Source organism: Orycteropus afer, unplaced genomic scaffold (genome assembly GCF_000298275.1).
Source record: "Orycteropus afer afer isolate SDZICR_OR568_19922 unplaced genomic scaffold, OryAfe1.0 scaffold00107, whole genome shotgun sequence".
Taxonomy (NCBI): Eukaryota; Metazoa; Chordata; class Mammalia; order Tubulidentata; family Orycteropodidae; genus Orycteropus; species Orycteropus afer.
Window position 1 is genome coordinate 1,228,022 of NW_006921694.1, and position 26,698 is coordinate 1,254,719.

At 40.3% G+C, this 26,698-nt stretch overlaps 1 protein-coding gene across 1 annotated transcript in view; it reads left to right on the plus strand.

The window, feature by feature from the left end:
* PDE8B (phosphodiesterase 8B) overlaps window positions 1–26,698 on the plus strand; it is a 464,520-nt gene that overhangs the window by 401,147 nt on the left and 36,675 nt on the right. The window contains exons 11-14 of the mRNA XM_042781328.1: window positions 13,284–13,326; window positions 17,177–17,254; window positions 22,181–22,257; window positions 23,074–23,238. Of these exons, the coding sequence (XP_042637262.1) occupies window positions 13,284–13,326; window positions 17,177–17,254; window positions 22,181–22,257; window positions 23,074–23,238 (363 nt within the window). The remainder of the gene's footprint in view (window positions 1–13,283; window positions 13,327–17,176; window positions 17,255–22,180; window positions 22,258–23,073; window positions 23,239–26,698) is intronic.

The following is a 26,698-nucleotide window of genomic DNA, read 5'->3' on the forward strand; positions in this document are numbered from 1 at the left end:
ATTGTTCCAGCATAGAGTCATTCTGCAAAGACTACAAGAGGCTTCTGTCCCCCAACCCCTATGCTCAATGGTTCTGCTTCATTTGTTTCTGCAAAAATTCTTTGGAAAAGCCACTAAGCTAATGGACCATGGCCTTCAACAAGAGAAGAAGAGGAGAAATAGGAAGGTGGGGTAGGAGGACGCAGGTTCTAGAACTGCCATATTTTACTACTCAAATGTCCCATTTTTCAACAACAACAACAATCACAACACAGAAACAGGAGGGATGGCCCAGTCATAGGAACAAAGTAAACCAACAGAAGCTATCTTTGAAGATGACTAGACCTAGTAGATACAGATTTTAAAACTTTTAAATATGCTCAAAGACTAAAAGAAAATATAGGCAAACCAAAAGGAAATCAAGAAATCATTATTCAAGAAACCAAACAAATTCTAGGCCTGAAAAGTACAGTAACTTTGAATGATAAATTCACTAGAGGTGCTTAATTAAGCTGCTAGAAGAAAGAATCGGTGAACCTGAATATAGAACAATTTAAATGATCCCTTCTGAGGAACAGGAAGAAAAAAAGAATTAAGGAAAATAAACAAAACATAAGAGAACCATGGGACATCCTGAAGTGAGCCAATACATACTCTTGGGAGTCTCAGAAGAAGAGGAAAAAGAAAGAGGGGCAGAAAGAATATTCAAGAAAAAATGGCCATAATCTTTCCAAATTTGGCAAAAGGCAGGAATGTGCACATAAAAGAAGCTCAATGAACTTCAAGTAGGATAACCCCAAAGAGATCCACGTTGAGATACATTATAATCAAACTGTCGAAAACAAAGAGACTCTTGAAAGCAGTAGGAGAAAAGCAAATGGTCATTTATAAGGAGCCCCAACAAGACTAAGTGTTGATTTTCCTCAGAAATCATGAAGGCCAGAGGTAATGAGATGATACATTCAAAGTGCTGAAAGGAAAAAACTATCATCCAAGATTCTTTTACCTGGCAAAACTGCCCTTCAAAAATGAGGATAAAATTAAGGCATTCTCAGATAAGCAAAAGCTGAGGAAAGTCATTAGTATAAGATTTATCCTGAAAGAAGTGCCAATGGGAACCATCCAGTTTGAATGATGAGGACACTAGATAGTAACCTGAAACTCCATGAAGAAATAAAGACCTTCAGTAAAGGTGATCTCAGGGGAAAGTATAAGGCCAGTTTGGTTTCTGTTTTTGGTTTGTAATTTGTTATGTTCCACATGATATAAAAAACAAAAGCTCAGCTCACTGCCGTGGAGCCCTTTCCAACTCATAGCGACCCCTCCTGGGATTTCCAAGGTGGGATCTCTATGGAAGTAGATTGCCCAGTCTTCCAAGGAGTGGCTGATGGGTTTGAACCACCAGCCTTCTGGTTAGCAAATGCCTTAGGCACTATGCCACCAATTGCTGTCAAATCAATTCTGACTCATGGCTACTCCGTGCGTGCAGGACAGAACTGCTCCACAGGGTTTTCAAAGCCTTTCTGAAGCAGATCACCTGACCTGTCTTCTGAGGTACCTCTGAGTGGATTCTAGCCATCAACCTGCTGGCTAATAGTCAAGCACTTGGCCATTTGCACCACCCAGAAACTTTAAAAGAAATTTTAAAAGACGTAAATAAATGTGAAGATATTCCCTGTTCATAGATTGGAAAACTTAAAAATATTAAGATGTCAATACTACCGAAAGCAATCTATAGAATCAATGCAATACTTACCAAAATTCCAGTAGCCGCCTTTGCAGAAATGGAAAAGTTAAACCTCAAATTCATATGGAATTGAAAAGGACCCCAAATAGCCAAATCAGTCTTGAAAATGAAGAAAAAAGAAAGACTTACCCAATTTAAAAATGTCCTACCAAAGTTACAGTAATCAAAACAGTGTGGTGCTGGCATAAAGATAGACATATAAACCAATGGAGATAACTGAGAGTCCAGAAGTAACTCCAGACATCTATGACCAATAGATTTTTGACAAGGGTGCTAAGTTCATTGAACAGGGGAAGGAATGTTGTTGTTGTTGTTGTTATGTGCCGTCGAGTCGGCCCCGACTCATAGTGACCCCTCCTTGGGTTTCTGAGGCAGTATCACTACGGAAGTAGGATTGCCCAACAATGGGGCTGGGACAACTGGATCTCCACCTGCAAAATAATTTAGTTGGACCCACACCACATACCATATACAAAAACTAACTCCACATGGATTAACAACCTAAATGCAAGAACTAAAACATAGAACAAAACAGAAGAGTAAAACTTTGGGACCTAGTTTTCAACAGTGAGTTCTTAGACATGACATCAGAAGCATGAGCAACAAAAGGCAAAATATATAGATTGGAATTCATCGAAATTAAAACTTTTGTGCACCAAAGAACTTTACCAACAAAGTGAAGAGACAGCCTACATAATGGGTAGAAATATTTGGTAATTATATATCTGATAATGGTGTAATATCAAGCATATATAAAGAATTCCTACAATTTAGCAATAGAAAGGCAAAGAACCCAATTACAAAAAAATAAAAGGCAAAAGACTTGAATAGACATTTCACCAAAGAAGGCATATAAATGGCCAATAACACATTAAAAGATGTTATTAAGGAAATATCAAAGCCATGATATGATATCACTTCATTCCTAATAGGATAGCTATTATCAGAAAAATGGAAAATAACAAATGTTGGCAAGGATGTGGAGAAATTGGAACGCTCATCCTTTTCTGGTGGGATTGTAAAATAGTCCTGCTGCTGTGGAAAACAGTTTGACAGTTCCTCAAAAAGTCGGCATAGAATTATCATATGATCCAGCAATTCTACTCCTAGGTATATACCCAAAAGAAATGAAAGCAGGAATTCAAACAGATACTTACCATCGTTTAGGGTAGCATTATTCATAATAGCCAGAAAGTACAAACAACCAAAGTGCCCATCAACAGATGAATGTATAAACAAAGTGAGGTATATGCATAAATGGAGTAATATTTGTCTATGAATAAAAATGAAGTTCTGATACATGCTGCCACATGGATGAACCTGGAAAATATTATGCTAAGTGAAATAAGCCAGACACAATAAACAAATATTATATGATCCCACTTGTATGAAATATCTAGAATAGGCAAACCCCTTGAGATAAAAGAAGATTAGTGGCTACCAGGGAGCTCTGGTAGTGTAGTGCCTAAGGCATTTAACTGCTAACCAGAAGGCTGGTGGTTCAAACCTACCAGCTACTCCTCGGAGGAAAGATTGGGCAATCTACTTCGATAGTGATACTGCTTCAGAAACCCAACGAGGGGTCGCTATGAGTCGGGTCCGACTCGACGGCATGTAACAACAGCAACAACACTGGTTACCAGGGGCTGAGAGGGAGATAGAGACTTAAAAATAAATTCACATCAAAAATTTTGAGAACACCTCCCCCCATATACACAGCAAAAACTAAAACCAAACTCATTGCTGTCGAGTTGATTCTGACTCATAGCGACCCCCATTGGGTTTCTGAGGTGGTAAATTTTTACAGAAGTAGATTGCCCAGTCTTCCTTCCATGGAGTGGCTGGTGAGTGTGAAGTGCCAACCTCTAGTTAGTAGTCAAATGCTTTAGGCACTTTGCCACCAGAGCTCCTTCCATATACACACATACATAGAAAAATACATACTTGTGTGTATACACACACACACACACACACATCCTATTACAATAGCATTACAGTTATGTGCAGGAGCTCTGGTAGCACAGTGACTAAAGCATCTGACTGCTAACCAGAAGGTTGGTGGTTCAAACCCACCAGCCACACCACGGAAACAAGACTGGGCAATCTACTTCTATAAAGATTTACCACCTTGGAAACCTAATGGGGGTCACTATGAGTTAGAATCGACTTGATGGTAGTAGGTTTTTTTTTTTTTTTTTTAATAGTTATGTGCATTTAAAAAAACAAAATGATAGAGCCAGGTCTGTCTTTTGCCAAAACTTATGTCCACTTTGTCCATATTTCTCAAACTTTAATGTACATGCTGACCACCTGGGGATTAAATGTTGAAATGTACATTGTTTCAGTAAGTCTAGAATGAGCCTGACAGTTGCTTATTTTTAACAAGCTCCCTAACACTGCCAAATGCTGCTGTTGCCAGTTGCTGGTCCACAAGCTGCATATACTTTGAGTGGCGAGGCATCACGTGTCATCACAGTCCGGTGCCTAGACCTGCAGCCTCAGCCTCACCTGGGAACTTGTAAGACCTGCACATTCTCTGGCCCCTCCCAGACCTACTGAAGCAGAACTTGTGGGGGTGAAGTCCAGCAATCTGTGTTTTAACAAGGCCTCCAGATGAGATTCTGATGTATGCTTAAGTTTGAGAACCATTTGTTTTGGTTACTTCATGCTGCTCTGACAGAAAGTACCACAGGTGGATGGCTTTAACAAACAGGAGTTTATTCTCTTACAGTTTTGGAGGCTAGAAGTCCGAGTTCAGAGTCCCAGGCTCTAGGGGCTCGGTGAAAGCCCTCAACCTTGAGCTTCATTCAGCTCTGCTTCCTGCTCCCAGCCCACTGCAATGGGAGGCTTTCTTCTCTCAGGCAGCTGCTGGCTGCTGAGGCTGAAAAACCCAAGTCAAGAAATAAAAGGCACAGTCCCAATATTACCAAACCACACAGCAGGCCACTGATTCAAGTCCATTAAGAGTCCCAAAACCAGCTGACAACATGGCAGGCTGCCAAATAATGACTTGGCTCCATGCAGGATTCAAGCGTGCCAAAAGCTCGAGACCTTCCTCAAAGCTGCTTCTTAAATACTGGAAGTAAACTATATCCCTAAAGCAGTTACTCAGCTGCTCCAGTGGATTCCACAATGGAGCTGATTACCAATCTCACCTTGGGGAATAACTACCTCCAGCTGCCTAGCCAAGTTGACACATAACCTTAACTACCATAACATTGATGTATCATATTTCCATATTAGAAAATTCAGCATTTGCAAGGTTATGAAGCAAAGTGGTTGTTACATTGCAGTTATTTGAAAGCCATTAAAAAAGAAATTGGAATGGTATCTCACTTAAGTGTTTTTTCATGAGATAAGGAGACAAAACATCATCATTATTGAGCTAAATAATGAGAGTACTTCTCCATAAAGACTCTTGAAAATGCATGATGAATGCCAAGCCAGTAGGCCCCAGTGCTGGAGGTAAGAGATCTTTTGACCAAGGGTTATCAGTGATATCTGAACATGCTAGATCTGGCATTGCATAGAAGAGTGATGCTTAAACTTTTCCAAGAAAATATCCAAAAGCAGAGAGGGGAAAAAGTATCTGTGTTTGGCATAAAGCATTTGACCTGATATTAAAAAAAAAAAAAAAAAAGTTTGAGATTTTCTTTTTATTCTTGTGCAATCTTAAAAATTCATATATATTTTCATTTATATCAAACCAATGAAATCTTGGTTTGATATAAATAACATTTTAAGTTATTTACACCTAATCAGAATAAAAGGGGAGAGATACTATTATACTGAGTCTATTAGATTCATAAAATTTACTGAAGTGAAGAGATCTAATGCTGGATACTGGAATCAGCATCCATGCAATTTCTCCTCTTTGCTGTAACAGTATGTTTAGAACCTATACTCACAGTTCTTGGGAACTCTGGTAGCATAGTGCTTAAAGCACTTGACTGAAGACCAGAAGGCTGGCGGTTCAAACCTACTAGCCACTACTCGGAAGGAAGATGGAACAATGTACTTCTGTAGTGATACTGCCTCGGAAACCCAAGGAGGGGTCGCTATGAGTCAGGTCTGACTCGACAGCACATAACAACAACAACAACTCACAGTTCTTGGAAAGAAATGGCAACAGCTTGTCCATGGCTCCATGGCTTTGCTGTTAGCTGCTGTCAAATTGGCTCTGACTCATGGTGATCCCATTTTCCTACTCTGTCTAAGACTGGAAGCTTGGCTGAAACCTGCCCACCATGGGTGGTCCTACGGGTATTTGAAATACCAGTGGCATAGCTTCTGGCATCCTAACAACATGCAAGATACCACAGAAAGACAAACTGAGAGACAGGTGGTGGGTCCATGGCTTCAGGAAATATATAAAGGTAGTCATTGAGGACAGTGGCCCAGAATGTTGCATGACGTGGTTTGTTCCAGTGCTGTGAGGCTGCTTGGGAAGGAATTTTGAGGACTGCATCTCCAAGTGGTTTTTGAAATTAGAGCAGATGGAAAAGACCTTTGATCTCTCCATCATTTCCAAGGAAATACTCATCAAAGTATTTTCAATAAAGAAACATGACCAGAGATATTCTATATTCCACTCACATTGTCATTTTCATTAAATGCAAATGAGAGAGTCTCAAATGACTCAGTCCCCATGATCAAGAATCTTCATCCAGCATTCAGCCTCCATTTCATCACTGCAATCTTGTCATAATACACCAAAGTACTCACAGTTTTTCCCTATAGTTATTGATCAAGAATGTTAAATCTGAGAAAAAATATACCTAGTAAGTCAACTTTGTAAACTACACTTATTATTTAAATAAATAATACTTTCCTTTATCTTAACCAAATTTTTACTCCATTTCATAACAATTTGGGGAGGGAAACAATAAAACAATATAAACCTGTTTGAAAATTTTGATCAGAATACTAGAGTCTCTCCATCAAAATGTGCATTTTTCTATATTATCAAGAAATAGTTGAAAGTCACTTCTGTTTCCTTACAACTGTATGTATATGAGCAATCTTTTTGCTTTTTAAATAATTCTACCATTTCAATCATTCCACTGAATACACTGAGAAATGTCAGAAAGAATCTACTGGTGGTGCAGGGTTCTCAGAGAAACATTTCAGGGGCAAAGATGCATATGGGTATTTGATAACCTTGATTTTTTACCATCACACCAACTCTTTTGCCTGCCATAGAGTTGGCTCCATCTGCATACATGGATGTATTTTTTGAGTCAATATTGTATTTACTGGGAGCTCTAGTAGCGTAGTGCCTAAGGCACTTGACTGCTAACCAGAAGGCTGGTGGTTCGAACCTCGGAAGGAAGATGGGGCAATCTACTTCTGTAGTGATACTGCCTTGGAAACCCAAGGAGGGGTTGCTATGTGTCAGGTCCAACTTGATGGCACATAACAACAACAACAACAACAACTTTGTATTTACTTTTTTAAAAACTCACATTTTATGATAGATTTACTTATTAATATTTTACCATGAAACACTTTGCAAAGTACTGTCTTCAGAGACATCATTATTGGTCTTTTCAGCACAGAAAGACAAAGGGGAAAGAGTGGATGGGGAGGAAAGCTTCCCAGGCAGGGGAACAGCATTTGTAAAGGCCCTGTGGTCATAAAGAACATGGGAAGATTAGAGAGATGGAAAGGAGGCCAGTATGGCCTGCAAGCCAAGAGCCCAAGAAAGAGTGACAAGGATCAGCAGTGCGGCTTGAGAGCCAGCATCACCAGGCCGTGCTGCAGACCCTCATAGCCAGGTTAGCATATGGGGTTGGCCCTAAGAGTAAAGGGAAGCAGGGCCTTAAGCAAGAGAAAGACAGAATTAAGTGTATAGTTTTGCAAGAATACACTGGGTACACTGTGCAGTAACACAGATGAGTTGAAGATAGATTGCATTGGGAGGCTGACTGGTTAATAAGGTAGTGCCAAGTTCACATGAGAGCTGATGGTAACCTGAATTCTGGCAGAGAGAAGCAGGTGATCCCAGAGGTACTTAGAAAAGAGAATGAACAGAATTTGATGATGGACTGGACGGGGAGGCAGCGTGGAAGGGATCAGAATGACCCCAGGCTTGCATATCAGCCTATCTGCTGATTTAAGCATGACTTGTGAGGTCTTCTATGAATTTGTCATTTAATGGTGACAAAACCAGATTTGATCAGTTCTACCATATGCTGTTCACCTTCCCAAGGTGATTCTGAAATGGATGTTGAAGGAGGCATCAAGTATTTATTTGCTTTTTTGCTTGTTACAGTACTCATCCTGACCTTGACTCATTCCATTGCTCTTTCTGAGGATTTTTCTCCCACAACAGATACTAGGATCTAGGTTCATTTGCAACTCCACAATTAATACAATTGATATTTTATATAGTTCCCTAAGTAAATGTTTTGGTTACCTGGTGCTTCTCTGACAGGAATACACCACAAATGGGATGGCCTTAACAAACAGGAGTTTATTCTTAAAATTTGGAGGCTTTAAGTCCAAGTTCAAAGAGCCAGGCTCTAGGGGCTGGGTGAAAGCCCTCAATCTTGGGGTCCAGCTCTGTCTCCTGCTCCCGGCCCACTGGAGCTAGAGGCATTTCTTCACTCAGACAGCTGCTGAGGCTGAGAAGCCCCAAGGTTGACAAGTAAAAAGACACAGTTCCGATGTTACCAAACCACACGGCAGGCCATTAACTTAAGTCCATTGTAAGTCCCAAGGTTGGCAGAGCATAGCAGGCCGCTGAACAACAACACGGCTACATGCAGAGTCTAAGCGTGCCATATGCTAGAGACCTTTCTCAAAGCTTCTCCTTATATACAGGAAGCAGACCACATACCCAAAGGCAGCTACTCAGCTGCTCATAATAGATTCCACCATGGAGTTGATTACCAGTCTCGTCATGGGGAATACTACATCCAGCTGCCCAGCCACCCAACCAGGCCTAGCCAAGTTGACACAAAAACATAACCACCCTATTAAGATGCAGAAACTTACCATCCCAGAATTTCTCAGCCCCATTCCCAGTCCATCCCTATCTCCACTGTCACCTTTCCTGCCCCCAGAGGCAACCTCTGTTCTGAGTTATAGATTGCTTTTGCACTTTTCAGAGCTTCATGCAGTGTGTACTTTTCATGTCTGGCCTCTTTCATTCCTCCTTATATTGCTGAGGTTCTTCTATGTGTCAGTGATTTCTTTCCTTTTTGTTGCTGATTAGTATTCTATTGTGTCAATCACCCAGAGTGCATTTCTTCTGTTAATGAGCTCTGGCTGTTTCCAGTTGGGGGATGTTTTGAACATTCTTAGACAATTCTTTTTGTGTATATATTCTTTCATTTATCTTGGGGAAATACTCAAGAGTGGAACTGTTGGGCCCTAGAGTAGGTGTTTCATGAGAAACTGCCAGACCTTTTCCCAAAGTGGTTATACAATATTCTACTCATAGCAGAAATGTATGAAATTTCCAGTTGCTCCATATCCTTGACAAAATTTGGTGGAGTCAGTCTTTTTAATTTTAGCCATTCTGGTGAATGTGTGGAGAAAATAGACTTTTAAAATGATTATTCTTTAAGAGGAAAACAAACAAATGACCCTGAAATCTTACAAACACACACAGAACTTCTAGTGCTTTTCAGAGACGAGCATAATCAAGTGTTTTTAAAGAAAGCATTTGAGCGGAGGGCACTGGTGAGATTTGTGAGCACCTGTAATATTTTAAATAAGGGTTTACAATCATGAATTTGTTTTTCTAAAAACAAACTTAGTATTTAGAGCTTGCTGAGAAATCACAGCTTTGAGCTCCAGAGAGCGCTTCATCGACCAGGACACCAGTGCTCACATTGCAGAGATTGTGGTACTAAAGCCTCCAGCTTCCCCAGTAGCACACAATATCAGATGCCCAGTTACTACTGTACATAAAGGAGCTCTGGTGGCATAGTGCCTAAGGCATTTGACTGCTAACCAGAAGGTTGGTGGTTCAAACCCACCAGCCACTCCGTGGAAGAGAGACTGGGCAATCTACTTTCGTAAAGTTTTACTGCCTCAGAAACCCAAGAGGGGTTGCTATGAGTTGGAATTGACACAACAGCAGTGAGTTTGTTTTTGTTTTTACTGTACATAAAATATTCAGCACCTTAAGCTTTCACAAAAGGAACAGCAAACAAAAACCCACACAACAGAGACATTGATTGACGGAGGACACTGAATTCTGATCTTCCCCTTTCTTTTCTGTAACATGCATGTGACAAAGCCTTTTGATAACAGAGATGCAAACCTTCCGCAGATACCGCCTTTTAAAAGCACAGGCTGAGGGCTTTCCTCTCAAGGCCACATTGTAGCAGCAGTGTGGTTAAGAGGGAATGATTCTGGAGCTAGAGACCATTTGAAATTGGGCTCTGCCACATCCTAGCTGTGTGGCCTAGACGGGTCACTTAACCCCTCCACACCATAGCCTCCTTGTCTATCAGAAGGGAAGAGGACACTATCTACCTTGCAAGGGTGTTGCAATAATTAGACATTACAAATGTCAAGTTGTTAGCACAGGGGAAGCATGTAAGAGATAGCTGTTAGCATCACCGGGCAAAGCTTATCCTTAAGGTCTTCCACTTTCAGAAGACCTTCTCTCCCAGCAGTCCTCCGGCCCATAAGCCTCTTCTGGCTGCCCACCCCAGAGAATACCAAATTACAAAACCACTCATTCTCTGTGTTCTCAGTGAGTTCAGTTAAGTATTATGAGGAAAATAATTTTAGTGGAATAATTCATACAGAGTTATGAATGACTGGTAGGTTTAGATCTCCAGAAGAAAATTCTAATTCTCAAAGAATTTTTTCATCCAAGTGAATCTTTAGCTGTAAAGTGGGGTATTTGGAAGAGGCACATAGATTGTCCGTCATGAAGCTTTGCTAAAAGCCGAGCGCTGCTGAGGTGTGACTGACAACAGGTCCTCAGGCACTGCTCTCGCTGAAGGGAATCATGAAGTGACTCAGCAGCAGATGCTGACGCAGCCCCACAGAATCTCTGCTTGGAGTTAAGTGATGGTTAAGGAGCTAGAGATGCCTGGAGAAAGCCCATCAAAGGCAGATGCCAGTTTGGTGGTGGCAGGGACTGGAAGGAGGGGTGGCATTTTCAGATTAGCAAGTGCTAAAGGTAGCATCATACATGAAGACAGGTAAGAGTCACCTCAGCAGATGGAAGTGGTTCCTGTCATCTCCCTTCTCCTTGCTGCTCCCTCCTTCCCCTCAGTGGCGGGAGCACAGTTCCTTCCCAATGGCAGGGTTGGCTGTGGACCTACAGGACTTATATTTCATCTGGTGATGTAATGTCTAAGGCATTTGACTGCTAACTAGCAGGCTGGCAGTTCAAACCTACCAGCCACTTCTTGGAAGGAAGATTGGACAATCTACTTCTGTAGAGACACTGCCTTGAAAACCCAAGGTAAACAGCAGTGAGTTGTTTATTTGGTTGGTTGGTTTTTGGTCCACGTTAGACAGAATACAAAGTCCACCTGGAAGGCTCAGGAGCCCCATATTTCAGTCAGCTAGCCTGATGAAAGATGAGAAAGGGAGGCAGTATCACTATGGAAGTAGATTGCCCAGTCTTCCTTCTGAAGAGTGGCTGGTGGGTTTAAACCACCAGCCTTCTGGTTAGCAGTAAGATGCCTTAGGCACGATGCCACCAGAGCTCCATGTGTATATATGTGTATATGTGTGTGTGTGTGTGTGTATGTATGTATGTACATATATATGTATGTGTATATGTATGTGGTGGTTATTTGCCCTCGAGTTGGACCTAACTCACAGCGACCCCTCCTTGGGTTTCCAAGGTGGTATCACTATGGAAGTAGATTGCCTAACCTTCCTTCCTAGGAATGGCTGGTGGGTTTGAACCACCAGCTCTCTGGTTAGCAGTCAAGTGCCTTAGACACTATGCTGCCAGAGCTCCTATATGCATGGATGTATGTGTGTGTGTGTGTATACACACACATACCTAATACACATATATAATCTAGAGAGCCTTGGGACTTTGTTCCTAAAGGAGAGATGTATTGTGGTTCAGAAAGAAAAGCTAAGTATTTAAAGATTATTTGCTTCTGAGCTAAAGCTGATCGAGAAAACAATTTGCAAGGCAAAACTTTTATTCATTTAATATAGTATCAAAAATTCATACTGAGCTCAGCAGCATAATAGTAAATGGTTTTTATCCATAAAGGAAAAACATAAAACATTTGCTCACAGAATAAATAAAAATGCCCCCATAATTATGGGATAAATGAGTCACAGCCATTAGGCACATTATTACCAAGATATCACACAGGTTGGTCATGTAATTTTTCCTGTAATGTGGAATGGGCTGAGCAGAATAATTCATAGAAAACCTGTATTTTAATACTTCAGCTTGACAGGATTGTTTTTCAGTGGTTAGATCAAGCTGGAACATTTTGCCTCTTTCTGATATGTGTGGCATTTCTGGCTGTAGGAGTTGATATTTACTAAGCCATGCTCATCCTCCTGCATAAAGAGTCCTCCACACTCACCTGTCTTGTTTTTCAAGGTAACCCCTCTCGTCCTATGCATGTTGGAGCAGCTAACTGGAAGCAGGTGCATTTAGCAGTGAAGCAGCATGATTGAAGTGTGGTTGAGCTAAATACACCCCCAATAACAGTGTATTGATCAGTTATGAACACAAGAAATGCCAAACTCCAAAGAAAGCGTATTCTCATGTTAATGAATTCATTTCATCATTTAACAGACATTTATTGAGCATTAACACAAAATCATTAGCACAAGAAAATTTGATAATGAGAAAACTAGGTGTTAAACTGTATCTAAATTTCAGATCTCATTGTGAAGAAGCATTTTGTAAATTGACTCTGTCTATAATTGATGAAATGAGTCCTTGTGGCATGTGGTTAAGTAGCTTGGCTGCTAACCAAAAGGTTGGCAGTTCAAACCCACCAACTGCTCCACCAGAGAAAGATGTGGTAGTCTGCTTACGTAAGAGTTATGGCCTTAGAAACCTTATGAGGCAGGTCTACTCTATCCCGTAGAGTTGCTAGGAGTCGGAATTGACTTGACAGCAACGGGTTTATTATTTACAGGTATTTGAAGAACTTTTTAGAAAGATTTTTTAAAATCCTAGGCTTAAATTCAGGCTATTTTTACATTACAGGAAAATGTTATAACATGTCTGAAACATAAACAGGTTATATATTACTTTTTTTAAAACTTTAGTTACAGCTTTTGTCTTTCAGTATTTCTGGAGACTGTCAAAATGAGTAGCTGACTAACTGGAGGTTTCGATGCCCTGCTTAGAAAGTTCATCCCTTGGATACCTTCCTGCTCTGGGGCTTGGCCATTCTAGAAGTGCCCAAAACTAATAGAGCATCAGTAGCATTGTCACTTACTGTACCTCTTTTCATCTCTTAACTATCTATGCAACTTCTTCCCCTCTTGAAGTCTTCAGAGCTTTTTAACAAAATTGTTTGGCTAGGAATGTAGCTAATACTGTATTTACAATGTCTTTCTCTTGTTTTATCAAACTTTTGAACAACTTTAGATTCACAAGATTCATCGTGATTCAGGAGACAATTCTCAGACAGGTGAGAATACTTCCATTTAACTCTCATACACTTAGGCATTTGTGGGTTGGAGTCTGTAAATAGCTCTGAAGAAGTTCAGATTGACATTCACCACTCCAGAACCTCGACTGCCAAATTCTGAGTGCTGACTTAGGCTGTAGAGCAAAAGGAAAACAGAATCCCCTGAAAATTCCTTGAATCTTCATTCATGGCAAGCTTTTCTGTTAAATGCCTTCTTCATCCTGGTTTTCTTCTCCTGGTTCTTCAGAGACTACAAAGAGTATGTAAACCCAAACTAGAGTGTCCAGAAGTCCAGTGGACACATGTTGTTCAACCACACTCAGTCTTCCCTTTCTTTGCAGTAATCGACGACCACATAGTCAGAAAACATGGATGGACCCTGGCATGGGAGTCAAAAGCCCTGAGTTCCATTCCAGCTCCCTGCTCACTTGCCTCATCCCTTGAGCAAGACTCACCCGTGGTTTCATTATCCTTAAAATGAAGGAGGTGAAGCTGATGACTTCTCATGTAAAAGATCTGAAATTCTCTGATCATCAGAGGGAAAAAAATCAATCTACTATCAAAGGTTTATAGTTCTTGTTCCTGCAAGTATTACAGCTAACACATTCTCTCCCTGTTGGTGGCTTCCAGCCACTACTACATAAAGTCAAACCCTGGGCTATTTATTTAGTCCGTCTCCTGGCCTCTAGTATGTTCTATATTTCACCTGCTCAGAAAGATTTCACTTAATCTTTCTGAGATTCAGTTTCTTCATTTGTAAAATGAGTTGATCATACCCATCTTACTTACATGAGGATTAAAAGAAAATGGATCTAATATCCAGCAGTGCCTGACATCCACCTGCTAGGTATCCTCTTTCCCCTTTTCTGAAAACCAGGGATGACATGATGACATTTCACACATAAAGACACATAACTCCCTCCTCACTTCCTCCCCCTCAGATGGTTTAGTTAATTTCTTATAACCCTTACAGTGAGGGCACTATTTTGACTATATAATTTAAGAGCTGTGCCAAAAGAACTGTTGTATGCGCTTTCATATCCTTTACAGAGTCCAGCATTGCCTTACACATCATAGACACTCAGTAAACACTCACAGAACACTGATGAATTTAAACCACTGCATGTGGACAGTACAGGTTCTACCGTTTATTAGCGATTTGATTTTAGGCTATCTACTTAATCTCCTTAAGCTTAAATTTTCTCATCAGTAAAATGGGAACCACACTGTGCAGCTTTCAGATTTGTTATAATGATTAAATGAGGTAATTATATTTTAAGTTCCTAGCACAATGCCTAGTGTATTAGGTGCTTAGTAAGTGATAGCTATTTTTTTTTTGTTTAATTGGGGGCATGCTATCCTTTTATGCCATTAAGGATGGTTATTCAAATATCCTTTATCCTCCTTTTCTCCTTGAACTTTTTAATTCATCCCACAAACATCTGTTGAAAGAATGAATAATGAATTATTTTTAGTTAAATGGCCTTATTTAGCCTTTATTGAAGAATAATCTCCATACTTCTAATTGTTTCTGTTGCTATAGAGCCTCTTAATTTCAGCTAGCAGAAAATTGGGAAGAATAAGCATCACCTGCCATTGAATACTCTCTAATGCATGACTCAGAATTCAACAAGCCAACCTGGGCCAGTCTTGAAAATCATCACCCAACAGCATTTTGAGAAATTTTTGTGTTCTGTAATCTTGCATTTAATCTTAAATCTTTAATAAGTTACATTTGTCATTTGATACACAGATGAATGTTAGGAATTTATATGATTGTCAAGTCCCTGAATAAGCTAAAAACAAAAATTTTGATCCTATTAATACCATGTAGGGAGCTCTGGTGGCTTGACTGCTAACCAGAAGGCTGGTGGTTCAAACCCACCACCACTCCTTGGAAGGAAGACTGGGCAATCTACTTCTGTAGAGCTACCGCCTCGGAAACCCAAAGGGGTCACTATGAGTTGAATCTGACTTGATGGCAGTGAGTTTGGGTTTTTTTCTGGAGTATCACCTAAAGTACCATGTCTCTATAAGGAAATGCTGAAACACATATTCAAGATCTAGAAGATCACTGAAGCAGAATCTAGAAGACAAAAATTTAAACAAAAGGATAATAAAAGATTTTGCTAAGTTAGATCATTTAAGAGGAGGCTCTATGGCTGTGGTGTTCAGATGAATTTTATGAGTTCTCCCTTCGCTTCATGCTCTATAAAAATATTCCAGATTTAGTCATTGATGTAACCATGTTTTATTGAATCAGAAATTTTTCTGTCAAACTAATGGACAGTACATTGAAATAAATGGTACAGAAAAGTGTCTAAGACATTATAAAATGAAATAGTAGAACAACATAACACAATCTCACGTATATCTAAAAAGCTGTATATGCAAATGCATCTGTGTCATTAACAGTAACAACCAACATGTACTGTTCAGTATGTGCCAAGTGCTGTTTTCAATGCTATGTATAGATTAACTCATTTACTTCTCATAACTGCCCATGACTGAGATGCTATAATTATCCCCATTTTACAGATATAGATACTGAGACACAGAGAATAACATTTCCAAGGTTTTATAGCTACTGGTTGGCATACCAGATATTTGAACTTTTGCAGTTTGGCTCTGGAGCTGGTTCTCTTAACAATTAGGCTTTTTCAGTGTCACTAGACAATTCCTAAAGCAATATTGCATCTTTTTTTTTTTTTTTTCCTTTCTTGGAATATGACCATTTACTGGTATCTGAGAAATGTAATCTTCCTGCTGAAACCTACATGTCTGCCTCTAAGCTTAGCACAGTGAAGAGTGAATCTGTGTCATGGTTAAGATTTCTCTCCTTGCTTGTGGGTTACTCCCACAAGAAGCAAGTGCCCCGAAAAGGCATGTTGCTGAAGCCAGCACTGCATCCCTGATGGTTCTCACCTTTGGTTGGTTGATGGTTCTCATCATCCTTTGGTTCTCACTGATGGCATATTCTCAGATCTTGCATTAATGTGACAGTACATTTTGAGGGTTAAATTCAAAGTCTGCAAAACTTATGCAGAATCTCTTAAACTGTCTTTTCTTCCCTCAAAACATGGGGACAAGTGGGAGAGTTGGCATCATTGCTGGAAATTTGGGGGGACATAGCACTGCTTTTTCTCCCCTGGGCTTCTTGTGGTGAGCAGCATGCATCGTTTGATGAAATCACATCCTCATGAGAGCCAAGGACATCACCCAGAGGTCTGACTGCCCAGAACTGTTATGAATTCATTTCTCAAATTAAATCCAAAATTTCTGTGGATTTCACCAGGGTTTACCTCCTCACATAACCCCAGAAGAACTTTCTACACCCAATTGAATGGACTGGCCATAGGTCAAAATGAATTGGAAAAATAAAGAAACAAACAAAAATCATCTCTGGTTAAAAAATTCTCCTCATGTTTCCCAATTTTAAAATTACTCTCAAAAGCAATAAAGTTGTGTTGGTTTTAGCATAGCAACACGTTAACACTATTGCTAAAGCAAAAAAAAAAAAAAAAAAAATCCCCATGTTTTAATGTTTACTTTCAAAAGACTAAATTTTCAAAAGACTTTTCAAAAGGTCCTCATTCAAGGATCTGAATCCCCTTGATAATACGCTCCATTAGCATGATGTGATGTGGTGCCACAAGATAAAGAAATCATTTCACAACTAATATGACTGATAATTCTATGTGTCTTGACAAAGAAAAGTGGTTTAAAATTATTTTATAGCACTTAAAAAGTAAGCTTGTTTTCCTTGAAGAATGAGAAAAAACATGTCTGAACATCACCTGTGAATACTCTGAAAACTAATAACTCTCCCTTTATAATCTGAAATCCTTAGAGTCTCATTCATTCAGATACAAGAACAGAAGGAAAGAGTCCATTGATGTGAAATCGATATCATCTCGAGGCAGTGATGGTAAGAAGTTTCTCAGATTTCTCTGACCTTTTTTAAAATGTAGAAAATAACAGAAGAATATGTTCAAGAATTCATTAGCATATAAACCCCAAGGAATAGGATTTCAACTAAACAGGCTGAAAAAAAAAAAAAAAAAAAATCTTGTATACTTTGAACAGTCTTTTTTTTAAATTGTGATTTGGGTGAAAGTTTACAGAGCAAATTCACTTTCCATACAGCAGTTCACATACACTTTGTCTCATGATATTGACTACAATTTACCACAATGCAACAGCTCCCCTCCCACTTCCTCTACCTCTTCCTTGTGTCCTTCCTTCCATGTACTCCTGCCCCCTGAGATATGTCCCTGTCCACACACAGCCCTTTTATTCTCCCATGTTTGATCTCCCCAAGAAGTGTATCTACCTAATGTAAATGTTCAGCTCATATGCCTGTCTTTTGTTTGGCTTGAAGCCACAGGTGTGGGTTCAATTCCAGACCTGAAGGGCAGCTAGGGGCCATAGTCTCAGGGATTCCATCAGGCTCTATCACACCAGCAAACCTGGTCCCTCTATCCCCTCCTCCCCACAAATGATTTTGAGTTTTTTTTTCACATTGTTCTCTGACTCTATCCAGGATCTCCCACATAGATCACCTTCCAAGTGGTTGACAGTGGTAACTGGGAACCATCTAGTTCTTCTGGTCTCATAGTCATATTGGCTGAGGATTGCATGGTGTACCAGTTGCTTGGACTAATTGTTTCCATAAATCTTTGGTTTTCTTCATTCTTCTTTGTTCTGGACGAGGAGAGACCCATTGTTGCATCTAGATGGCTGCTTACAAGCTTTTAAGATCCCAGTACTTTGAACAGTCTTTATCTTCTCTTTGAAATATCTCCAGGCTTGTTCTTGTTTAACCTAAAGTGTTTGGGGTCACATAGCTATCCAAGCAGCTCAGCGTTTAAGTAGTCGCCCAAGATCACTCTTGGGTGCTAGTGGCAGAAACGGTGGGCACCAAAGTGTCCCGGCTTCCCAACTTCCAAAACAAGCCTGTTTTTCAGTGTCCCTGATACATCCCTTTACTTTCCCTTAATAAAATGTCACAGATAAACTCTTGAGAATTTATTTAGTAAAACATTTAGTTACAAGCCTAAGTAACAAATTGGATTTCCAGGGAGATGGAAAGTCAAAGATGATTCTAACATTTCATTCCTAGGTGCCTGGGAAATTATAAATAATATTTAGAGAAAAAGGGAAGTCTCCAAGTATGTCTACATTGTGGGTTACGGAAAAGATGATGAATTTTGTTTTAGTGGAGATGATTAAGAAGCTAAAGTGCAAGATTGACCCTCAGGGCTAGAGTTATGGATTTGAGAGTCCTGCAGGTAACAGACAGTGTCACTCTGCCAATCATAAGGTTCTCAGTGGCCAGTTATTTTAGAAGCAGATTCCCAGGTCCTTCCTTCTAGTCTGTCTCAGTCTGGAAGCTCCACTGAGACCTGTCCACCATGGGTGACCCTGCTGGTACTTGAAATACCATCAACATAACTACCACAATAGGACAAATTGACAGAGGAGTGGTGGAAGATAAAAGTGATACAGAGTCACTATACCAAAAAGAATTAGTTGACATTCAGCCATTTCATGAGGTAGCATATGATCAAGAACCAATGGTTCTAAAAGAAGTCCAAACTGCACTGAAGGCATTGGCAAAACACAAGGCTCCAGGCGCTGGCAGAGTACCAACTGAGATGTTTTAACAAATGAATGCAATGCTGGAAGCATTCAATCATCTATGCCAAGAAATTTGGAAGACAGCTATCCGGCCAAGTGACTGGATAAATATGGAAGAGATCCATATTTATGCTCATTCCAAAGAAAGGTGATCCCACAGAATGTGGAAATTATTGAACAATATCATTAGTATCACATGCAGGCAAAATTTTGCTGAAAATAATTTAAAATGGCTGTAGCAGTCCATCAACAGGGAACTCTCAGAAATTTGAGTCAGATTAAAAGAGGACATGGAATGATGGATACCACTGCTGATGTCAGATGGATATTGGCTGAAAGAAGACTATGCAAAGGCATTCGACTTTGTGGATTATAACAAATTATGGATAACCTTGTGAAAAACAGGATACCAGAACCCTTAATTGTACTCACACAAAACCTGTACATACACTAAAAGGCAGTTGTTTGAACAAAACACAGGGATACTGTGCGGTTTAAAATTAGGAAAAATGTGTGTGAGGGTTGAATCCCTTCACTGTACTTCATCTGTTCACTGAGCAAATAATCTGAGAAGATGGACTATTTGAAAAAAACACCCATCAGGATTGAGGAAGATTCATTAACAATTTGAGATATACAGATGATACAACCTTGGTGGCTGAAACTGAAGAGGACTTGAAGCACTTACTGATGAACATCAAAGACTATAGCCTTCAATATGGATTACATCTTAACATAAAACAAAAATCCTCACAACTGGACCAATAAGCAACATCATGATAAATGGAGAAAAGATTGACATTGTTAATGATTTCATTTTACTTGGATCCACAGTCAACACCCATGGAAGCTGTAGTCAAAAAAGCAGACAATGTATTGCATTGGGCAAATCTGCTACAACAGACTTCTATAAAGTGTTAGAAAGTAAAAAGATCACTTTGAGGACTAAAGTGTGCCTGACCCAAGCCATGGTATTTTCAGTCACTTCATATGTACATGAAAGCTGGACAATTAATAAAAAAGACTGAAGGAGACCTGATGCCTTTTTTTTCATGGTGCTGGTGAAGAATATTGAATTCTTGGATTGCCAGAAGAATGAACAAATCTGTCTTGGAAGAAGTATAGCCATAATGCTCCTTAAAAGCAAGGGTGGTGAGACTTCATCTAACGTACTTTGGATATGTTATCAGGAGGGCAGGGTACCTGGAGCAGGACATCATGCTTGGTAAAGTGGAGGGTGAGTGAAATGGGGGAAGATCCTCAATGAGACAGAAAGATACAGTAGCTGCAACAGTGGGCTTAAATATAACAGTGGTTGTGAGGATGATACAGAATGGGGCAGTGTTTCATTCTGTTGTATATAGAGTTGCTATGAGTCAGAACTGACTCAGTGGCACCTAACAACAGGGGTGACAAATGAAACCTTGAAAGCAGAGAACATCTTTGTGTGTGTGTGTGTATGTGTGTGATTAAAAGAACAGAGTGTACACATCCTCCAAGGTGCACACACAGTGAGAGAAGAGTAAACGGCCATTGAAAAGAACAGAAGAGCAGGGAATGAGCCATATGAAGGCAGGGTCACCTCAACAAGAACAAGAGGGGACTGAGAGGAAGAAGATGGGCAGCAGTGTTAAGTGCTACAGAAACAGGGATCAGACTAATGGATTTCACTTAGTTTTTATTTAGCACTTGGAAGGACAGATTCTAGGGGCATATGGAGCAGATGGTTACTGACTATGACAGAAAGGAGGGAGGTGGGTTGATGACTTCAGGGAATAAACAGCAATATAAATGAAGGAATTTTTAGTCCTTCAGGTCAAAATGAGGAACCTGAATGTGAGGGAATTGGATAAAACATCAAGGACTGAAGCAGCTAGAGAAAAGATGGGTAATTCAGAGAGTAGAGTTCCTAAGGGCATGTGAGGGACTGGGACCAAGAATGCAAAGGAGAGAATATGAATTAAAATATTTTGAGGTGGGCTGAGTGTGTAGCTAAACCAGAACACTTTAGATGGAGAAGATAATGGGTTAGGGAACTTAAACTAAATTTGCTATTTTCAAAGTTGAGTTTGAAGGGGGGAATCACCATCTCTCAAGAGCACAGAAGAAGCGGAGGTTGTAGAAGGGTGTAGAAGAGGTCTGCGGTGGCTGCAGTGCTGTCAGCAAGAGAGGACCACGAAAATGGCTGAGCAGGAGGCAGGCTCTGTTGTTACTGGCTAGATTAAGTTATCTCATCTTTCCTGCCAGCCTTACAGGGACTGGTAGGACAATCTGATGAGAACAGTGCTGTTAAAGTTTTTGCTTTTTTGAAGTTCAAACCACATGTAAGCGTTACCTATTCAAAAGATTAAAATTATTTTTTAAATGAGTTAAAAGCCCCATTGGTTATAAGCATTAAGAATCTAAAGGATTTGGAAAGGGGAGTGACTAGCCTTAATTCATACAAGATTAGGTTCAATCTTCCACCTCCCACCCTCACCTTGAACCATGTCTCCCTACACTTCACAGTTATCCAGTTACATGACCAACAGCTTAATCAGCAGGAACTGCCCAAGTTGGGCTTTAGTAATTGATGGGAAACTAAGTCCCAGAGGATCATTAGGCTGTTGGGATGAATTATAGGATCCCATTAACAGGGGAGCTCTGGTGGCGTAGTGCCTAAGGCATTTGACTGTTAACCAGAAGACTGGCAGTTCAAACCCAGTAGCCACTCCTCAGAGGGAAGATTGAGCAATCTACTTCTGTAGAGATACTGCCTTACAAACCTTCATTGAAATTCCTCCTGTGAGCCTGGGACTCATAGGGCCCTCCTCCCATTCTTTATAGGCTAGACAACCCTCTCCAGATTTGAGCAAATATGGCATAGTGCCTAAGGCATGTGACTGCTAACCAGAAGGCTGGCAGTTCAAACCCACCAGCCACTCCTCAGAAGGAAGGTTGGGCAATCTACTTCTATAGTGATACCACCTCAAAAACCTAAGGAGGGGTCACTATGAGTCAGATCTGACTCCACAGCAGTGAGTTTGGTTTTGTTTGGCTTAGTGGCTGAGCTGTCATCCTTTTAGAATTCAGAGATGGGTGAATTCATTGCTTTTCAGGGATGTGGGGGTAGTTCCATGAGAATCAGGTCCCCTGCCCATGAAGGGACTCCTTTTCTGCACTTAGACAGGCTGAGCCACCAGAACCAGATACAACTTTCTTGCCTTCTCTCCAGCACCAAGCCTACAGAATCGTCGTTATCCATCCATGGCAAGGATCCACTCCATGACCATTGAGGCTCCCATCACAAAGGTGAGTGGCAATTTATACCTCTGCCTTCACCTCTACTCTCTAACCTGGGCCACCTAGCACTGGGCTCAGTGATGGAGATATAGTAATGAATGAAATACCATTGATATCATGGAGTTTACAGTCCAGCAGAGGAAAACAGTATTAAGCAAGTAAGCATACAATAAACAAAGAGTTATAAATTGCTGTAAGTGCTATGAAGGAAAACAGTAGTATTCTATAAATGAGCCTAATTAATCAAGAGTGAGACAGGTGGTCAGGGAAGCTTTCTTTATAGAGAAGTAATGTTTAAGACTTGAAACATGAAAGAGGTTAGAAGAAGAAGATTCTAGGCAGCAGAAAACAGTAAGTGAAAAACCACTGAAGTAGAAAAGAGGGGATTAGGGCATTTGAGGACTTGAAAGAAAGTCAGGTTGTCTACAACTTGGAGGGCTAAGGGGAGAAGATGATGACATGGAGGTGAGCAGAGCTAAGTTCATAGACATGAAACAGATCATCTGTGGAAAGATTATTGGGTGAGGGAGAAGGCCCAGGACTGATACCTGAGGAATTTCAACCTTTAGAAGAGAAGGGACCAGTAAAGGAGACAGAAAATGTAGTCCCTAGGTAGGAGAAATACCAGGAGAGGATGGGGTAGTAATAGCCAAGAGAAAAGTAAGCTTCAGTCAGAAGAGGGTGGTGTCATGAGAACACTGGTCCTTTTGAATATGACGTGCTATCATTTGATTTCTTTTTGGATTCCTGACATATGTATGACTTTAGGGAATTAGAATTATAATCTTTTCAAATTTATTCTTTCTTTCTCTCTTTATTCCTCAGGTCATAAATATAATCAATGCAGCCCAAGAAAACAGCCCAGTCACAGTAGCAGAAGCCTTGGATAGGGTTTTAGAAATTTTACGGACCACAGAACTGTACTCCCCTCAGCTGGGTACCAAAGATGAAGATCCTCACACCAGTGATCTTGTTGGAGGCCTGATGACTGTGAGTGATGTAGAGAAACCAGGAGTGAAGGGGGAGATACTCGTACACTCTACCACCACCACCACCAGTTGTCATTGAGTCAATTCCAACTCCTGGCAACCCCGTGTGTCAGAGTAGTTGAACTGTGCTCTGGAGGATTTTTAATGGCTCATCTTTTCAAAGTAGATCTCTGGGGCTTTTTTTCAGAGACAACTTTGAGTGAAGTTGATGTTCCAATCTTTCCTTTAGTAGCCAAATGTGTTAACATTTGCACCACTCAAGGACCCTAAATGCACTCTAGATGGTTAAATATAAATTGTTACCTGTAGTTGCTGTTTGGGAAATACCTGTTATATGGGCAAATATCAGCATAACCAGAAACAATTACATCAAAAATTATATATATGTGTGGCAGTATTCAAGTGATTCTTGCATTATCTTTCTGTGAAGCTCACTGACCATAGCAGTGAAAAGATAGTCCTTGAGAATTCTTATTACAGTAAGGAGAAAATGGGCAGTTGACTGAGGACTAAATATGGAAGTTGGTGGAATATACAAGCCCTTGTTTTCCTTTCTTCCTCTTGATCTAGCACAGTATTGAACTGAGGATCATGGCTAGGTCTCCTTAGACCTTAGGTTCTTCATCCATATAATGAAAGGGTTTGGACTTAGTGAAAACAGGAGTAGTTTTCAAAACCTTAGCTGTAGAACCATTAAATAAATAATTAAATAAAAGCTTATATAGAAGCTCTACATATAATCCAATAAAACCAGAGTGGAGCTGTTCTGGTGGGGGGTGGGAGGTGGGGGGAGGTGGAGGAGTAAAGAAGGTAATAAATGGGAGGAGCATTGACCCCAGCCAGCTCTCCAGGAAGCACCATTCGTAACCACCTGGAACAGCTGGAGTAATGCCTAAGGCACTTGACTGCTAACCAGAAGGCTGGCAGTTCAAACCCACCAGCCACTCCTCGGAAGGAAGAAGTAATTTCTTCTATAGTGATACCACCTCAGAAATCTAAGGAGGGGTCGCTAAGAGTCAGGTCTGACTCGAGGGCACATTACAACAATAACAGAACAGCTGAAATGAGCTCTGCTGGCACAGTGGTTAAAGCATTGGGCTGTTAACCAAAAGGTCAGTGGTTGGAACCCATCAGGCACTTCACAGGAGAATGATGAGGCAATCTGCTTCTGCAAAGATTTACAGCCTTTGAAAGCCTATGGGATGATTCTACTCTGTCCAGGGTTGCTATGAGTCAGCATCAACTTGATGGCAGTACATTTGGTTTGGTTTAGAGCAGCTGATTCTAAGAATTCACCCTGTTGTAGTTTTTTGATGTGCTCTGTTTGGCTATATCATTCACCAGCAAGTGAAGAAAAAGGAAAATTTTCAAATTATTCCTTTGTGCTCCTCATTAGAGGCTGAAACTGGAAGAGTTATCTCGGAGAGAAAGAATTACCAAGAGTCATCTATGACTTTTACTGTGAATGTTTCTGTCTCTCTGCCAATAAATACAGGGTATTGACTGGTTTTCTGGTCCACTCTGTCTTCCTACTAAAGGTCTCTGAAGGAAAAAAAAAAAAAAAAACTCTGCCACCAAGTCGATTCGACTCAAAGAGACCCCTCCTTGGGTTTCCAAGGCGGTGTCTCTACGGAAGTAGATTGCCCAATCTTCCTTCAGAGGAGTAGCTGGTGGGTTTGAACCTCCAGACTTCTAGATGGTCTTCTGTTCCTTTCCTATCCCTGAGCCAATCTTGATCACCCCATTCCAATGCAGTATAAACTTCAGTTTCTAGAGGACACTGGCAAGGGTTTTGTCAGGAGGTGGCCAGTGCAAAGCTGTAGCAGTAAGGTTCTGATGTAGGAACAAGTTATACCACCCTCTACCCATCCCCCAAATCACCCTCCCTTTCCACTCCCCCACCTCCACCATACCATCTTGAGTTTCATCTCTATCTAAAATGGTAGGGAACCAGTGCAAGATTCCTTCTCATTTTTATGGGACTTTGGTAAAAAGAAAAAGGCAAAAAAAAGAAAAAAAGGAGGAGTCCTTGTAATAGCTGCCTTCAATAGGTGTGGCCATTTTGGCTTATCTATTTACACGATTTTTAAAATTAAGCTCTTGGCCTAAAGATCCAAGGTATGACTTCAGGGAAGCTCTTCATTAATTTTCTTTAAGCCTCAGCAGCAATATTTATCAATACATCCTGATTGTATGTTTAATCAGTTTTAGACTGTAGATGTTGGTAAAAATCTTCAGTTTCTTCATCTTTGGCGTTAGTGGTTGGTGTGTAAATTTGAATAACAGTCATGTTAACTAGTCTTCCTTGTGGGTATACTGATATTATCCTATCACTGACAATGTTTTATTTCAGGATAGATCTTGAAAAAAATTTTTTTTATGATAAACGCAACACCATTCCTCTTCAATTTGTCATTCCTGGCATAGTAAACCACATGATCATACAATTCAAAATAGCCAATACTGGTCTATTTCAGCTCACTAATGCCTAGAATATTGATCTTTATATACATTCCATTCAAAAAAAATTTCTTACTTCCAATTTCCCTAGATATACTTCAGTTATCCCATGTTCCAATTGCTCATGAGTGTTTGCAGCTATATCTTCTCATTTTGAGTATTCTCACATCAGCAAATGAAGGTCCTGAAAGCTTTACCTCATCCATGCTATTAAGGTCAGCTCTACTTGGGGAGGCTGCTATTCCCTCATCTTAGTTTGAGTGCCTTCCAACCTAAGGGGCTCATCTTCTGGCACTTTATCAGACAATGTTCCATTGCTATACATAAGGCTTTCATCGGCCTTTTTTTTTCTTTTTTTTTCCCCAGAAGTAAATCCTTCCTAGTCTGTCTTAGAAAAATTGGTTGATGTTCAACCATTTCAGGAGGTAGCATATGATCAAGAGCCAATGGTATTAAAGGACATGTATAGGGTTGGCAGGCAATAAGTTCTGTAAGAACTCCCAGGTATATAGTAGAGCTGACAAGGGACAAGGTTGTCTCTAGGTCACAGCCAGCTACCCAGAAGGAGTGAATATTTGGACCTATTCCAACTATTGGAATATGGAGCTTGGGACCGTAGTCACAGGGGACATCAAGCTCAATTGGCATTAACATACTACATGAAACGTTGTTCTACATCCTACTTTGGTGAGTAGCAGCTGGGATCTTAAAAGCTTGCAAGTGGCCATCTAAGACCCAACAATGCGTCCCTCCTCGTCCAGAGCAAAGAAGAATGAAGAAAACAAAAGTTGCATGGAAATAGTTAGTCTAAGTGACTGGTACACCATGCAATCCTCAGTCTATATGACTATGAGACCAGAACTAGATGGTGCCCGGCTACCACTGTCAACCACTCAGAGGAGGATCTATGTAGGAGATCCTGGATAGAGTGGGAGAACAATGTGAAACAAAACTCAAAATCATTAAAAAAAAAAAGGGACCAGGTTTGCTGGTCTGATAAA